The sequence below is a fragment of the Aspergillus piperis genome, assembly GCF_003184755.1.
Source record: "Aspergillus piperis CBS 112811 unplaced genomic scaffold BO85scaffold_25, whole genome shotgun sequence".
Classification (NCBI taxonomy): domain Eukaryota; kingdom Fungi; phylum Ascomycota; class Eurotiomycetes; order Eurotiales; family Aspergillaceae; genus Aspergillus; species Aspergillus piperis.
In genome coordinates, this window is record NW_020291615.1 from 399,515 (window position 1) to 416,799 (window position 17,285).

The 17,285-nt window shown below is 51.4% G+C and overlaps 5 protein-coding genes across 5 annotated transcripts; 2 read left to right on the forward strand and 3 right to left on the reverse strand.

Moving 5' to 3' along the window:
• Positions 1 to 504: 504 nt before the first annotated feature.
• On the reverse strand, positions 505 to 897 carry BO85DRAFT_492387 (uncharacterized protein; the record flags this gene model as incomplete). Its single annotated transcript, XM_025663772.1, has 1 exon — positions 505 to 897. The coding sequence occupies one exon, from the start codon at positions 895 to 897 to the stop codon at positions 505 to 507; it is 393 nt and encodes a 130-aa protein (XP_025511206.1).
• A 279-nt stretch (positions 898 to 1,176) lies between these two features.
• On the forward strand, positions 1,177 to 4,578 carry BO85DRAFT_406446 (cleavage polyadenylation factor subunit CFT2). Its single transcript, XM_025657335.1, has 2 exons — positions 1,177 to 1,527; positions 1,593 to 4,578. The coding sequence occupies exons 1-2, from the start codon at positions 1,379 to 1,381 to the stop codon at positions 4,489 to 4,491; spliced, it is 3,048 nt and encodes a 1,015-aa protein (XP_025511207.1). The 5' UTR covers positions 1,177 to 1,378; the 3' UTR covers positions 4,492 to 4,578.
• Positions 4,579 to 7,601: 3,023 nt separating this feature from the next.
• On the reverse strand, positions 7,602 to 8,722 carry BO85DRAFT_162463 (putative extracellular thaumatin domain protein). Its single transcript, XM_025654242.1, has one exon. It carries the CDS (start codon positions 8,532 to 8,534, stop codon positions 7,992 to 7,994), a length of 543 nt encoding a protein of 180 aa, XP_025511208.1. The 5' UTR covers positions 8,535 to 8,722; the 3' UTR covers positions 7,602 to 7,991.
• Positions 8,723 to 10,557: 1,835 nt separating this feature from the next.
• Positions 10,558 to 14,272, reverse strand: BO85DRAFT_453382 (Sec23/Sec24 family protein). The gene is made up of 6 exons (XM_025661040.1): positions 12,736 to 14,272; positions 12,591 to 12,688; positions 12,201 to 12,541; positions 11,716 to 12,153; positions 11,475 to 11,666; positions 10,558 to 11,406 (listed from the first exon to the last, which is right to left on the reverse strand). The coding sequence occupies exons 1-6, from the start codon at positions 14,059 to 14,061 to the stop codon at positions 10,772 to 10,774; spliced, it is 3,030 nt and encodes a 1,009-aa protein (XP_025511209.1). The 5' UTR covers positions 14,062 to 14,272; the 3' UTR covers positions 10,558 to 10,771.
• Positions 14,273 to 14,878: 606 nt separating this feature from the next.
• BO85DRAFT_382014 (HET domain-containing protein) lies at positions 14,879 to 17,036 on the forward strand (the record flags this gene model as incomplete). Its single annotated transcript, XM_025656450.1, has 2 exons — positions 14,879 to 15,200; positions 15,253 to 17,036. The coding sequence occupies 2 exons, from the start codon at positions 14,879 to 14,881 to the stop codon at positions 17,034 to 17,036; spliced, it is 2,106 nt and encodes a 701-aa protein (XP_025511210.1).
• Between the last annotated feature and the right edge of the window lie 249 nt (positions 17,037 to 17,285).

Consider the following 17,285-nt stretch of genomic DNA (forward strand, 5'->3'; position numbering starts at 1 on the left):
TCAGGGACCGCCTATTCAGGGACCGCCTATTCAGGGACCGCCTATTCAGGGACCGCCTATTCAGGGACCGCCTATTCAGGGACCGCCTATTCAGGGACCACCTATTCAGGGACCACCTATTCAAGGACCACATATTCAAGGACCACCTGCTCAAGGACCACCTGCTCAAGGACCGCATGTTCAAGGACCGCATGTTCAGGGACCGCCTATTCAAGGGCCGCCTATTCAAGGGCCACCTGTTCAGGGACCGCCAGTTCAGGGACCACCTGTTCAGGGACCACCTGCTCAGGGACCATCTGCTCAAGGACCACCGGTTCAGGGACCATCTGCTCAGGGACCGCCAGTTCAGGGACCAATCATTCCAAGAGTAATTTCCAAGGTAATTGACAGCACGCAATACATGCATGATCACTATGATGAATATTACCCTCGAGATATACTTCACCGGATGAGAAATTGGGGCGGAGTGAGCCCAAGCAGTTTGCATTCTGCTCTGGCTCCAGGTCAACTTGAGCAGATACCTAGGGCTCCGCCTACGCTACCCAAGCCAGCGCCAGCCCAAGTGGAACCAGCAAAGAAGGGAAAAGCGAAAGCGACGAAGAGGAAGAGGGCTACGGAACCGGAGAATTCGGAACCACCAGCACGCTCAGCATCACCAAGACGCTCAGCGCGCACACCACGGCCACCAGCATCAGCAGGAGCTGCAGCAGAGGAAGCAGCACCCAAACGATCGGCAGTACCGAAACGCTCAGCAGCACCAAAAAGCTCAGCAGCACCAAAAAGCTCAGCGGCACCAAAACGGTCGACACGCTCAGTACGATCATTAGCATCAACGGGGCCTGCAGCAGGGGAAGCAGAACCAGCATCGCCACCGCGGCGAATGCAAACGCGGGCCATGGCCAGGTCCCAGGGGAAAGAGGCTGCAAAAGCGACTAAGAAAGGTTGAAGTAAATGGGGCAAAGCATATTTCCGTGTGTATTTAGCATATCTTGTAGCATTATTCACCATGTTTGTTATTGTTTGTGTCTTTGTATACTTCGACAATAGTAATATATAAATGATCTGCATTATGATTACCCGATAAAGAAAATACTGCAAACCGGACAAACAAGACCCGTGATGTGATGCTGCTTTGTGTCTGCCGATGTCGACCAAACAATCAGCGGCATTAGCATCCTTCGCACTCAGCCATTGTTTCGTATTAGTGATTGCTGCTCAATAGTCTGGATATGTTACGATAATCGCCAACTGGTCGCGCATCTGTTCGTCGTTACCCCCTCTGGATCGATGAGCTAAGTGAGAGCGCTTCCCGAGTCTCCGCGACAGCCTCAACTGCAGCTCTCCTGGGATCGCCGCGCACGAGAATCTCCAAGCCAAGATGTTCACCTTTACCCCCCTTCTCGGCGCGCAGTCTGCGTCATCGAAGGCTTCACAATCGATTCTCGAGCTTGATGGAGGAATCAAGATTCTTGTGGACGTCGGTTGGGATGACACCTTTGATCCTCTCGACCTGCAGGAACTTGAAAAGTGAGCTACCACTGCAGTCCTGTATGTCTAACGGAGGAGTCAGTCTTCTAATAAGATAATGATAGACATGTTCCGACCCTGTCGCTCATTCTTCTAACCCACGCTACACCCGCTCATATCGGTGCCTTTGCCCATTGCTGCAAGACCTTCCCTCTCTTCACGCAAATCCCCGTCTACGCTACGAGTCCCGTCATTGCGCTCGGTCGCACGTTGCTACAGGATTTATACGCCTCTTCTCCGCTAGCCGCAACATTTCTACCCAAAGCCTCGATCTCCGAGCCCGGCGCTTCTACGGCCGCAGCATCAGCTGCTGCGTCGGTGGCCGAAGGCGATGAAAGCGCCGAAGCTACTCATGCCGGGCGCATCCTCCTCCAACCTCCTACCGCCGAAGAAATCGCCCGGTACTTCTCTTTGATACACCCTTTGAAATACTCACAACCACACCAACCGCTTCCGTCACCATTCTCCCCGCCCCTGAACGGCCTTACGCTGACTGCATACAACGCTGGACATACCGTTGGTGGTACGATATGGCATGTACAACATGGCATGGAGTCAATTGTCTATGCGGTCGACTGGAACCAAGCTCGAGAGAGCGTCGTCGCAGGCGCTGCCTGGTTTGGAGGTTCCGGTGCTAGTGGAACGGAGGTCATTGAGCAGCTGCGCAAACCTACGGCGCTGGTATGCAGCACCAGGGGAGGCGAACGGTTTGCATTGCCCGGAGGCAGGAAGAAACGGGATGACTTGCTGCTGGACATGATTCGGAGCACCATCGCCAAGGGTGGTACAGTGTTGATTCCTACGGATACTAGCGCTCGTGTGCTGGAGCTGGCTTATGCACTGGAACATGCCTGGCGCGATGCGGCAGGCTCTGGCCAGGGTGACGATATACTGAAAGGAGCCGGACTGTACCTGGCCGGCCGCAAAGCTAATACTACGATGCGACTGGCAAGGAGTATGCTGGAGTGGATGGACGAGAACATCGTGCGAGAGTTTGAGGCGGCTGAGGGTGTGGATGCAGCGACTGGTCAGTCAAATACAGAAGGCCAACGTGCAGGTCAGAATCAGGGCAAGGCAGAAGGGAAGGGCGTGGGGCCTTTTACATTCAAACATCTCCGAATCTTGGAACGCAAAAAGCGATTAGAAAAGATTCTGTCCGACCAGAAGCCCAAGGTCATCCTGGCTTCCGATACGTCGCTGGATTGGGGATTCGCAAAGGATTCTCTTCGTTTGGTGGCGGAAGGTGCCAACAACCTGCTGCTTTTGACGGAGCCTTTGCATAAGGAGAGGATTACGGAGGGCCAGGAAAGCACCCACAGGAAGACGCTCGGCAGTATGATCTGGCAGTGGTATGAAGAACGGAAGGATGGCGTCGCTCTGGAAAAGGCATCGGATGGCGAGATGCTGGAACAGGTGCACAGCGGAGGCCGGGACCTCTCCTGGACGGATGTGCGACGTGCGCCTTTGGACGCAGGCGAGCAGTTGCTCTACCAGCAGTATCTGGCCACGAAACGACAACTTCAAGATACCTCACAAGCAAGAGGACAAGAAAATCTTGACAATGCCGCCGACGCCCTCGATGACCGGTCCAGCTCTACATCAGAAGACTCGGAGACGGAACAGCAGGGTCGCGTCCTGAACTTCTCGACCTCCTTAGCACACTCCAACCGAAACAAGCTCGGCCTCAGCGATGAAGACCTTGGCGTCAACATTCTTCTACGACGCAAGAATGTCTACGACTACGATGTACGAGGCAAGAAAGGTCGCGAGCGCATGTTCCCGTATGTGGCACCGCGGAAGAAGGGGGACGAGTATGGCGAGTTCATCCGGCCTGAGGAGTACCTCCGTGCCGAGGAACGTGAGGAGGCCGACATGCAGCAGCGCCGGACTGACTCCCAGACCAAGCTGGGGCAGAAACGTCGCTGGGACGAAACAGCGCCCCACGGACGTCGACTGTCGGGCAGTGGCGCCAAACGGCAAGCGCTTGGCGATGCGCAGAAACGGGATGTCAGCACTGCTGACGAACTGAGCCTCGCCGAAGACGGCGAAGTGGATGCCGCGGTATCCTCAGAGGATGAGGTGGAAGGACAGAGCTTCGAAGGGCCAGCGAAGGCAATATATGAAAAGGCTACACTGACAATCAATGCCCGGCTGGCATACGTGGACTTTACAGGACTACACGACAAGCGCAGTCTGGAGATGCTCATCCCACTCATCCAGCCCCGGAAGCTGATCCTGGTTGGTGGCATGAAACAGGAGACGACCGCGTTGGCGACCGAATGCCAGAAGCTCCTGGCAGCCAAATCCGGAATGGATGTTTCGGCCGCGGATTCGGCAGTCATCTTCACGCCAGTCAACGGCGAAGTCGTTGACGCCAGCGTCGACACGAACGCATGGATGGTCAAGTTGAGCAACAACCTGGTCCGGCGTTTGAAGTGGCAGCACGTACGCAGCCTGGGCGTGGTTACGCTGACGGCGCAGTTGCGGGGGCCGGAACAAGCCGTCCTGGAGGATTCTACAGAAGAGAACCCCAGCAAGAAGCCGAAACTGTTGGAGGAGGAGAAGAAGGACGAAGGAGGTAGCACCGAGGTTGCGACGAACGCACCATCAGAGGGGGCCAAACCATCAGCCGACAAGTCCGAGGTATACCCACTGCTGGATGTGCTGCCGGTCAACATGGCGGCGGGGACGCGGTCCATGACCCGGCCGCTCCATGTGGGCGACCTGCGGCTGGCAGATTTGCGCAAGATCATGCAAGGGGCTGGACATACGGCAGAATTCAGGGGCGAGGGAACGCTCCTTATCGATGGGATGGTGGCAGTGCGGAAGTCGGCGACGGGGCGGATTGAGATTGAAGCATCCGCGCAGTCTGCGGCGTCGACGAACCTAGGACGAGGAGGAGGGAGTTTCTTGGCTGTGAAGCAGAAGATTTATGAAGGATTGGCTGTTGTGTCGGGGAGTTAGGTGCTGCCAGAACCGGTTCGTCTGATGTTGGATTATGCCAACCCAGTAGATTAAAACAAGACATAAAATATCCGTTTACCCTCTATACCTATGAGATGTACTCCGTAGTATGCATGCCATGACTTTGGCCCGTCAGCCGAATCCTCCGAATAGCACTGTGTAATTCGCCCCATTAGCTGAGCGTGCAGGTAGTATATACTACTGTAAGTCAGCATTATAACTCAATGGCACTTGTCACATCATTGTAGTGGTATAGTAGTTGATCATGAAATCGTGCACTAATACACATCTTCTATCTACTATAAGTATACTATAAATGGACATGTCTTAGTCCCGTCAAGCCACATTCTTGACTACTGTACTACAGAGTATGTTACTTACCCCCTTTTCCTGCCCCAGATCCCGAAATTGAATCAATAGTCGCGGGAGGGTGTTTCTGGAAGGGCTAGAACTATGATCTAGGGAAGGGCCAGGCCAGGAGGCGGGAACTAGTTGTGTCAGATGGTGATAGTGTGTAGTTTTGTGTAGGAGTCCAGATTGTAGGAGTAGATATTTTTGGTAGATGGTATATGGTATATACATAGGTGGGTAGGGTTTTGGTGTAAGTGAATCAGGGGGAGTATTATTATTATTAGTCTAGAGTTGGTGTGGTGGTCGGTTTAGTATACTTCGTACTAGTAGCTATTGAACAGGTCCCTGTATATGTTGGAAATAGTATTAGTCAAGTGACTACTTTCAGCCTGAGGTATCTATCCATCTACCCAGTAACTAAGTGTCTAGTGAGATTAATTACTCACAATGAGATCAATCTGTCTCAGATGTCAGCTTTCCAATCCCTTAGCAATTGGAAGTGGAACCTGCCATTCCTTGATTGCGAGCAGCGAGCGATACTTGTCTTACAGGTACACAGCAAGTACTCCGTCAACTTTGTTTGTTAAAACAACCAGATCGTGATCCCAACCAAACCTACAGTAGTAATCAATCCATCCATCCATCCGGGAATATCCATCAAGGCAACAATAAACGAGGAGAAGAAGAAGAGGCAAGCAGGGTTCCCCTCATCACGGCGGCATTCTCTCGGATCCGTCGGATAATCTCATCCATTCCATTTCCCCCCACCACAACCACACTCACCCACCCACCACTTACAATAGTACCTCGAAAGACCATTATCCAGAGCACCAACCACCAAAGCAACAAGTCATAGACAGACAATAGACGAAGTACTACTACTACTACTTACTAGGAGGAGGGGTAAATTGTGAAACACATCCAAAACACACCTACCTAAACCCCCACTCAGCATCAGCACCATCCAGCAGTTGGTGACACCCACCACGTCAACCATCAAACATACACACTCTCATTGGATGAATAAAGCACAATGGGTTGAACAAACCATGACATACGTAAACGTCCATTGACTGGTGGTGGAGTACGGCCCAAAAATCAATCGAAACGGGAATCGATCTTTGAATCTTGAATGGACAATGCGGCGGATCCGCGGTTGACCAATGGGATGTGGGGGAATCCATGAAAGGATAAGGTTGGCGTAGTGGCCAATCATATTGAAGAAATGGGGGGGTAGGGCAGGGCAGTTTTACCGCTGGTGTTCATCGTTGCTTGGTTGGGTTCTTCAGCGGTTAGGAAGTGTTCACTTAATGTTATGTGTGCGTGGTAGGATTATTATCATTGTTTACAGAGGAATAATATTCCATTCTGTGAAAGTGCAAGTTGAATGGCTGCCTAACTGGCCAATCACTCTTTTTTTTGTCTGTGTCTGTCGTGTTCTTCGGTATATTTGGTACTTACGTATTGCGCCACTTTCTTTCTTTTTCCATTTTCCATTTTCTATTTTCTCTTCCCGTTTTCTTTTTTGCCTCGTAGGTGACTAACCAACTAACCAACCAACCAACCGCGGAATTGAAGAACCCAATTCACACACAACCACCTACTATACTCTGTAGTACAACGCTGTATTTACGGATCGAGAGAGAGAGCGTGTGTGCGTGGTAAGAACCGGCACATGGGAGGATGAGAATCCCGCCCAAGTTGCCTCCTACTGTACCGTAGTATGTTCACCCATCATCGTGTGGGATACTCTACACAGTAACTAATCCAGTTTAAAATCATCCTTGTATTTCTACATTAATAATTCTAACCACACAGAAGAATCATGCACAGTACGATAGTGGGCTGTTTAGTTTACCACAGCATGTGTCATCCTCAATATCCTTGTCGGGCACACACACACACCCCTCCTCCCCTCCCCTCTCAGCCGAGCGACAGCAAGAAAAAGAAAGTCTGAAACACCCAATTCATCGGTGAGAAAGAAAGAAGAAAGGGTGTGGGTCCCGGGATCCAGCCCAATCGATGAAATCTGTCTGAACTGGGGCTGGGAAAAATGGAAATGGAAGAGGCGCCTGCCCACCGGCCGGCTGGCCGCCCATTCAGTTTGCGATTCGGGGCCCCACTTTTGGATGGAGTCTTCAAGGGGGATCCACTGTGGCTGATTTTTGCCTGTCCACGGAGTAGTTACGTAGGTGCTGTGTTCCTCTACAGGTTATTTGGTAAGTAGGTGGGAGAGGAAGGGAGGGGTCACTTTGTGAGTCACTTGTGTGTGTTTGCCTGGAGGGAAGTTGTGTGTATGTAGAGTACGGTGAATTCGGAAGTAAAAAGTAGGTGTGAATAGTTCCTGCATTAAGCTATTAAACTATTGATTTTCTTGTTCATTCTGTAGGTTTGTTTGGAATTAGGGTATTTGATCTGTCAGATTGAGGGTGTACATGTATAGTATGTAGGTTGTGGGTTGTCAGAACTTTGAATGGGGAATGTTAGTATTCTTGAATCTGGAGAAGATTATTCGATGTGTGTAATTGTAGGGATGATGGAGGGATTAGGGGGGTGTGACAGAGTGGTTTGTTAGTTGGTTGGTTGGTTGTATTCCTTCTGGAGGAGTAATATTGATCTTGTGAGTGGTAAGTGGTAAGTCAATTAATTGAGGGGACAGTTACACCGATTATACTTCTGACAGGTCAGACATTGATTTCAATGTCAATTATTGATCAAAGGACTTCGTATAGGTATTTCTGAGGTATACCACTTCTCCATAGAAGAAAATAGTAGAAGGTTGTCTCGAGTAGAAGGTTGTCTAGAGTAAGGACGAAAGTTGTTTGTTGATGATTTTTTGATTTTCTTCTATCGAAGCAAGTCTATAGGCATAATTCATGTGATCTCAAATCACTACATACATAACCGCATAGCACAGCAAGCGAAATCCACCCAGAAGGTGTAGGTGTGATTCACGAAAGAGAGAGTGTGTTGTGTTTGTTCTGCTTTGTCTTGTGCGCAACTCATCCAGGAGGCAGATCAAGTCAATCTATACATGAGAACTTTCAAAACCAAAACCCATCCGACCCATGGTATATTCCAAAAAAGAAAAACTCCATTCCATCCATCTCTTGTTAGATCCCAATTGATTGATTGCTTGAGGGATCCGTTTAACCCAGAGTAAGAGTGAACTGAGTGTCAATGGGGCAGCCGTGAGTAGCCTCGTTGTCATCGGGCTGGAGGTAGGCCTCAGCGCACTCAGTGTCACCAGCCTCGCAGTTGACAGAAGGGCAGTTGTCACCCTCCTCGGAAGGAGTGACGGAGAAACCGTACTTGGTGAAAGCAGAGTCACTGCCGAGGTTGATGCAGGACATGTCCCAGTAGATGGTGTCACCATCCTGAGTGTACTCGAACTGGAGGACATCGGACTGGCTCTCAGTGGTGGACAGCTTGATGGAGATACCACCACCGTTGTCGTTGGATTGCCAGGACTCGGAGTAGCTACCACCGCCCGCAGAAAGGGTATGCATGTTACTGACTCTATCAGAAACAGACCACGCGTAGACGGTAGTGTTGCTCATGTTGTTGGAGATGGAGACGCCGCCGGAGCCAGAAGAGGTACCGTTGCGACGAACCATGTTGTTGCTGAAGGAGTGGGGAAGAGCCGTGGCAGCGGTGGCCAGAGCGGCAGTGAGGATGGTCTTGAAGAACATTTCGATTGTTGTAGTGGAAGAAAAGAGATTGACTCGAAAAGATGAGATTTTTGGTTTTGTTGTCAAAGATTTGACTTGTTGTGATTGTTCAGAAGAACGAAGTAGTTGGTAAAAGTCCAAAAGAGAGAGGACTAAAAGGAAGGCAGACTAGTCTGATCGACAGACTAATATCAGATGTATCAAAAAGAGAGAGAGAATGACAGGTCAGACAAAGCTGATCAAGAGAGTGTCAGTGGATTTGCTGATGGATTGAAGAGGAAGCAAAAGGTGCAGCGAGATGCATCCTTATATAGCTTTTTGCGGCGGCAAGGCATCCAACCGTCGGCGAAGAGATCGGCTAGTGGTCACCACTACTTTTGCTGCTGTTCCTGGCCGTTTCAACGAATCGCCGCCAGAGGCGCAGGGGTAAAAAGTTTGTTCGACTTTGGGGTCCACATGGCCACTGACGTGGATTGGATTGTCCCTGGCGAGCCATGAATTGCATTTTGGTTTTGATTTTGATTTTTTTTTCTTTTTGCCTTTTCGCTGATTTCCAAGTTGTGCTGGAAGTTGGGCGCAGGTGGAGAACAAGTTCCTGGAGACGCCACGAGACGGAATCCACTGCCATCTGCCATACGCAGATTCCGTTCAACTACTCCGTAGGTAGTTAGTTGATGGAGCATTGTGGTAGTGGTGGTGTGGGTGCTGACAGCGCCTGCAGTGGGTGTTGTACACTCTACAGTACTACAGAGTATACTGCTGGAATACACTCATCACTACCTACTGACTAGTACTACCTTGTCCCTTGTCCACTCACTAAGTATATTCACCCATCTAGACCTCGATCCATCCACTAGATACATAATAGATACTTGTCTAGAATCTCTCACTTCTTTCAAATCCATGCTAATCCCGACCCTAATATTAACAATGGAATCTCAGCCATAATACGGAGTCAAGTACTAACTAATTCATATTGATCCCAAAAATAGGCACTCAATAATACTCCCCTTTCCCCCCTAACCACACCAGCATGGCAGCTACCTACCGACCTACCGACCCAACTCCCTTCTTTCATCCATCCATCCATTCATTGACTGACTGACTGACACTCCACAAAACCCCAAGTTCGCCTTTCCCTGGGCCCAAAAAAGTCAAAGTAGTGTACCAAATCTCGGAGGCCGTGGAAATACACAGCCCTCCTATCCCGATGCGTGGTAATAACACCTATTACTAATAAAATAGTGTGTGCCCACAAGCCCTGCCTGCACCGTTCCAGACTCTCTCTCGGAACCAGTCAACTCTGACTGATTTGACTGGCGGTGGATCAAAGAACTTCCACTCAGTCCCCAGTTCAATGGCAATGGCAATGGCAATGGCAATGGGGCGAATAGAAAAAGAACGCACTGTCCCTCCCAACCAAATCCACGGATCGGAATTCTTCGCTTGCTCGTCTGTCCTGCCTTGCCTGTTCTTTTTCGCTGCTCGCTGCTCGTCCGAGAAAAAAAACTGAGTAATCAATCCATTATCCACCAACGACAGTAATGCCTACGCAATCTCAGTTCAACTCACCTGGTGGAGATGAACCACACATAACACACTGTTGCTGTGCTTAGGCCACCACCACTCACCCACTAAACTACTAAACTAATTCTAGTCTCCGAACCTAGTCCGACCTTATTCTAATTTTTCCCGATTTTCTTCCCTTGTAGAGAAAAGTCTTCGATTTGGGTGGAAAGTCTAGAAGTCTAGAACGTTGTGCCCATCTAGATTTTGTGGTCTTCTCTTTCTTTCTTCCCCTCCTGCTAAGAATCTTTACCCCCTCATTGCCCCCCCGCTCTTCTTGGATTTCTCGTGTGCCTATCCTTTCTGGGAAGGTGTTGCCTCTTTATTGTACGTCTTTTTTCTCTTTACATGGTGTGATCGTGGTGGCACAGACACTTGCGCATGCACCATACTACTATTACGCCATACCTGCCTTTTTCTACTTACTACTGCGTACTGCGTACTGCTTACTGCTACTGCTGCCTCCTGGGCATTGTCTGATCGTGAGAAAGAAAAAGACCCTGAAAAGGATCCCAAGAATCCAAACTGTACGGAACTGAACCCTTTCTGTCAACGCTCTTCTCAACCGTGGTATATTGCAAGTCACTGCCGCTTCTGGAACACACCCCCCTCTCTTCCAAATTCTTTCTCTTGAACCAAAATATGTGTAGAAATGTTCCCTGTACCCTGTATTCAACCTCCCCCCTTCTATCCTACCAATATGGCGCTCGGAGACCCGCCAAACTTGTCAACCCACCTTCCCCCGCTGTGTCCTCGCGTTTGCGATGCCCCGCCAGCTCTAGGTTGATTTGCCGGTGAATGTGTACCAGCCAGTCTACCGAGCTCTGCGCCTCGTTGTTGCGGTCTTCTACCAGCATCCGCGCAAACTCGTACTCCGCCCCGTCTAGACCCTGCCGCGCCAGCTGGATCGTCACGGCCTTGGATCCCCGGATCGTTGAGAAGTATTGCAGTAAATTGCGCACCTGCGCGTTCAAATGCGTCTCCAGCACTGGGATCGTCGAGGTCTGTGGACTCAACCCCTGCAGCGACGTCTGGCCCTCACCGAACAGGTCCTCCAGGAGGTTGGGCGACACATGTGAGTGCAGCCACAACAGGCACTGCTGCCCATTGTCCACCAGGTACGCCCCGCCTTCCTCAATTTTGGAGAAGCTGGCCCGCAGCGAGGGGGGCACTTGCAGTTGTCCCTGTTCGTTGGGGAATCCGTCGGTCGGCTGCATGTTGTGGATCGGAATAATGCGGGGGTACAGGTACAGTGACAGCTCCGTGCACCCGATGGACCGCAGCATCCGCATGTCGTGGATGCGTCGGTCCGACGCCTCTTGTCCGCCTGCATGCTGTCAGACACCCGCGTTCCTCCGATTGACGGTGAGCGAAAAGGGAATTGAGCGGTCTTACCTTTGATAGCCCGCGACTTGATCAGGCTGAGCATGTACATCGAGAACTCTTTCAGGTTCTCTGGCAACACCAATTGTCCGGGAGGGTGAGATCCGGAGAAGATCTTGCGGTATCCGCTGAAGATGTCCACCGTTTTCTCGGAAACGCTTGCCCGGATGTCCTTGAGGGACTTGTCTAGGGTCTTGGAGGCCGCTGTAGTTTTCATTAGCATTTGTCATTCCTGCCGACAGAGCAAACATACCATCCTTGGCCACCATTGCGACCACTGCGTCCTGATCCACAAACTTCATCGTCTCCATGCCACCCTCATTCACTGCAGCCACGGTGTTGATGCACCGCACCCGACGCTGGCCATTAGCCGAAGTATACAGCAAGGCTGCCTGGAAGTGGGCATCCAGCTTCGGGTCGAGCTTTCCATCGTAGCTGAACACCACTCCGATAGCCTTGTCGGCATCGATGGCTCCGATCTCGAGGTCGGCTCCGAACGTGTGCTGGACAAAGTTGCCGTGATAGCCTGACACCTGCAGTCCATTCGAACAACGGACCTTCATCAGGGCCTGGTAGCCCGTCTCTCGCGTGATCGCATGCGCCAATTCCTTCGAGAGCTTGCGGATATCGCGAGGTGCGTGGAAGTTCGGGTAGAAAAAGGTCTCACCGCCGGTTACCTCAGGGACGTGGCCTGCCAACGTTAGCGTAGTCAGGCAGGGGTAGCACGTGTCAACTCACCAATCGTAGCAACGTCCATGTATGTTCCGCTCGGTGCGGCGATGAACATGTCCAGTCCGATTCCAGCTTCGGCCAGATGCCCGGCCGTCTCACGCCATCCTGCATGCTCGGTCGTGAACAGCTTCCTCTCCGCATCGGTGCCGTGGACCTTGGGGTCGTCCCGTAGGGACAGCGCACCAGGACCCCAAGTGGGCAGGCTAGCGATCGTGCCTACGATCTTACCGCCAGTTGGTCTCAAGGCAGACAATGCCGCGTTGAGGGCGGGCAGCAAGGCTGGCTGTGGGTTCTTGACATGAGAGAAGATGGTCGGGATGCGCTGCAGCAAAGAGGTGATGACGTCCCTAGATTTGTTAGTTGCATAGTTCAACCACGATGGTGTAAGAGACGCACTTGGATTCGTAGGGGTCAACAAACAGTCCCTCGCTGAGAGGGACGAACGGCTCCTCCAAATCGGTCATCACCATCATCTGTGCCTGGTCGAGTTGTGCCTGGAACTGTAAGCTTAGTAGCGACAGGGGGTGATTCGAGAACCTACACTAAGGTTGTAGAAGTGCACCTCCTTGTCATAAGTGACAATGCCAACCTTGGCGCCTTCAGGTATCCGCCTTGAGGGGGCCTCATCCTCGGGATTCTCCGTCTCCTCGCTGTACAACGCTTCCATAATACCCTTGCACACGCCCTTCAGGAAACCCTTGTTCACCGATTCCTGGCTGACATCAATCAAGAACAGCCACTGAAGACCAACAGGCTCCTTATTCCAGTAATCCTTCGGCACCAAGAACTCCACGGTTCCCATCATCAGCTCCGGACGCTGCATGCGGTCGATGCGCGAGCCGGACGGGTCCAGCGGGGCAAAGTATTCTGGCGGCACATCGTTGGGGAATGTGCACATGTTACAAACAAACTTGTTTCCGCCGGAGCGGAACGACATGAAGGGATTGATATACGCTCTGCACCGGCGGCACCGCGGCGGCCCGGCGTCGCCAAAGTCCAGAACCGGGATCGGCTGCTCGCCGTCTAGGCGCGCCAACGGCTGCAATACCATGCCCAGAGGAAGGCCGGTCGAGGAGAGGAAGTCGGAGGTGGATGGGATGTTGTTCAAGGTGAGACGGGCGTACTTGGGGGACGAATTGCCCTGGTCGTGGGCGACGAACGGAACCGCCGCCGGAGGAGGAAGATGCCGCTCCATCGTCGGGTACACATGATTGAAGTAGTATTGCGCAGGTATATCGCGAGACCGGGGAATGCTGGGAATCTGCTCCGGATCGACCTTCCCTTGTGTCGGAACTGCCCCGGCACCATCTCCGAACGCTGGGTTTAAGGGGGCGGGGATGCTCGCGGCGGGCGAGATGGGACGAGGTGCTTGGTTCAAGCCGGTGTTGAGGAACTGCGAGGTTGGCTGCATGGGGTCCTGGGGAGCCGCTGCAAAGGGTTGCGCGACGGATGCCGAAGCACCAGCAATCTCATGGTGCGCATGCCGATGCTTCTTCTTGCTTGACCGGGCCGCTCCTCCTTCACCTCCCATTATTCCCAAACCACTCATCTGGGATGCTAGCCCAGCCATTCCGGGGTCCACAGGGGCACCCCCGGCAGCTTGCGGATCGGCTTGGTATGCGAATTGTGACGGTGGTTGTTGCAGAGGCTGCTGTGCTGGCGGGGGAGAGCCATAGGCGGGCCATTGTTGATTAGGGGCAGGAACTCCGTACGCAGCACCGGGCTGGGGAGGCGAAGGGCCGGGAGGAACTCCAGCGGCAGGATAGCCTTGCGGAGGCACCTGATATGGCATTTGATTGGGATCGGAGGGGTTTTCACCAGGCACCGGAGCCTGGCCGTAGGTATGATACATGTTGGGGTCGGCCATAGTGCTTCATAACGCGGGGGAAGCGAATCAACGAATGTGGACGAGGGGACAGAGGGATCGATCACCGGCGAAGAGAAACCCTGTCAGCCACGGACCATCACTGAATGCTGCAAGACGACAGCCGGGAAGGGTTTGCACCAAGAAAAGGGGAAGTATAGCAATTAATCGCAACTGACCACCTAAACACTTCCTCGTCGGAGGAGAACCCGTGGCCTTGGCCGCTTCCCCCTCTCGGCCTAGCGCCTGCTTATTCAGCGGCCACATGTATGGCACTGTTGGTCCATCTGGATGCCCGGACTCAGGTACAGCCAACTATGAAGTTTATCTACTCTTTGGTCTTCAACTGTTTCCTATTCGTATCATGGACTTTGCAAATTAAGCCCTCTATAGTATCCACAAATTCTGTTGAGAGGGTAGATTACTTGAGTTGGTGGGAAGGACTAGTCGAAAAGGTTTTATGCAAACAGTAGGAAACATTCACCCCGCAGTGTGTGCTGTACCTATCTGCCCAACTCATCTTGAGCTATCATGATTGCTTTTTCTGTTGGAATATTCAGGAGATATCACACCGTCCACGATGTGCTTGGTTAGTTGTCTCCCAACCATCAGCATATCGAGGCTGTGAAAGGGCTCAGATATAATTTCGTCGTGAATATCTCAAATCCATTGTCAGTATAGTATTCTTCTTTGGCGAAAGATGAACTTCTGCGATGCCTGTCAAAACATCGACCTTCGAGACCTCTTGCAATCTTACCACAATTCGAGGTCGCAGCGTCATATTTTTTCTGCGGACATACAGGCTCACCATACCAGCATCATGGCTCTTCAAGATGCCGGGAGAGCTGGCTGTACGTTTTGCAAGACGATTTGGGCACATCATTGCCACTTCTGGTCTCGAAAATCTTACAGCGACGTATTCTCCGCCAATTTTTTTGCATGTCATGAATGGGATACATGTGCGTGCAGGATATATAAAGGGCCGCTGCACTTTGTTATCCACAAATTCATCAACGAGTGGCCATCTAACAGCCCTCGATTATTAATTCTAGGTATGGCTAATTCTGAAAAGTCAGAAATCCCGGATTTGATATACAGTCGTAGTCGAGTCATTGCAGAGTTTGAAATACGTATTGCAAAGAGTAAGGTCCCTGGGAGGTCGATGGCTGCAAGACGACAGCTAACGTTGACAAGGTGCAGAGATCCCAGAGGAGGACACACATCTCATTGAATGTCTCGTTCGGAACGCATTGCCGTTTGATCTGGGCTCTAAGCGGTGTCTCTCACTGGCGGCCAAATGGCTAAGAAATTGCCACAAGAAACATATGCAGTGTGATATGCTTGAAGACAGACCACCGTTCTTTCCCACACGCGTTATTGACGTCGGCAAACCAAACAGAAGGCCTCATTTGCATGTTAGTAGGATTGGCGAAACTGCGAAGTGGATGGCTTTGAGCTATTGCTGGGGCGGGGACTCCAGATTTACTCTCAACTCCTCATCTTTTGATGACCTCCGCAGCGGATGGTCTCTAGCAGGTTTCCCAGCTACCCTACGGGACGCTGTTCTTGTGACAAGAGCCCTGGGGATTCGTTACTTATGGGTCGACTCCCTGTGTATCTTTCAAGATGATCCTAGTGACTGGGAGGCCGAGGCTTCAAAAATGAGCAGCGTTTATAAGCATGCGGCTGTCACCATTGCCGCTACGAGCGCAAGAACAGCTGAGGACGGATTTCTAGACAAAAGGGCACCGTACTTTAGCAGTCATTTTCCTTGGCGTCGACAATGCCACCAAGGTAGCGGTAGCGTCCAGCACGTGTCTCGAGTTGATCCTGTTGTCTTTCAGAGTCATAGGCAATTTTATCACCAGGAGCCGTTACGGCATTCGCGCTGGGCCACCAGAGGCTGGACACTTCAAGAGGAGCTACTGTCGAAAAGACTTTTGTATTACACAGAGGAAGAGATGATTTGGAGATGCTACGCCGGGAAGGCTAGAGAACCAGCACAGAAAGTTAACGATGGAGAAGACGTGTATCCAGAACCCCTGTGGTTTACACTAGATGAGCCAGATGGCAACTACGCACCACAACCGGCTTACGAAAGCTGGATTCGGCTACTAGAAGATTATGCAGCACGGAGTCTCTCGTTTGATAAGGATCGCTTGCCGGCGATTGGGGCATTGGCAGAGTCGTTCCATGCTCACATGAAAGAACAGTACTGTGCGGGTTTGTGGAGGGGTGACATCTTATTTGGCTTGCTATGGAGCATTCAACGTTGTCACGGGACAGAAATCTCTGCTCCGACTAGTGTTTCTTCGAAAGAACGCCGGCCGTCGTGGAGCTGGGTAGGAGCCGACGGTTGTGCCAAATTGAAATGGCCCACTCCAGATTTTCGTTACTGTATGACATATCTTGCAATAGTTGCCCATTGCCAGATTTACCGCAAGTCTCACGACATCTTTGGCCGTATAGAAGGCGCAGAGCTTGTTTTGAATGCACCATATCGGCATGTCTGTCTTAGACCCGGCAGCTATTCGAAGTCCCGATGGAATCCCGTGAGTTTGGCGCAGAGAATGCTAACGCAACTTGGTCCGTTAGCAAGTACGAAGGAGCTAGCACAGATCGCCCTTGGAAGACCTGAATACCTTGAATCAACGGAAACCAGCGGCTCTGTCACCGTTCTGAGCAGCAGCACGGAGTTCACACTGATCCAGATTGCAAAGGCGGACCATTGGTACACGCCTACGCTCTATCTTCTCATTTTACAGCCACTTACGAGACAAGTCGCCCAGAGCGAAGAGATGCGTCGTTATCGTAGAGCTGGACTGCTGCGGCTTTGCTCTAAAAGAGGTGGTCTTCAATCTGATGACTTCCGTGCCGCTGAATCTGTCGAGGGAACATTGACAGAACGCTTGGAGGATGCTGCATATTGGGAAGTTATCCGAGAAGAATGGCCAGTTGGGTCCTTTCTAATTGAGTGATTACGAAAAGGTCAAGGAGCATATTGTGTCAAGATGCTTATAGCTTATAGCAATTGGCATTCCTCTTGCTGCAGTGTTTGGGTCATCCTTTTTCGATTAAATGCATATGGTGCACCCTGGTATATGGAAGTTATCATCGTTTCGTAGAGAATTGTATTCCTGTGAAGACACAAGCCAGCCTTTGTATGTGATCACAGACACTGCGCCGCATTGGATTTATTAACTGTTTATGTACACGCAGCGTGTTCT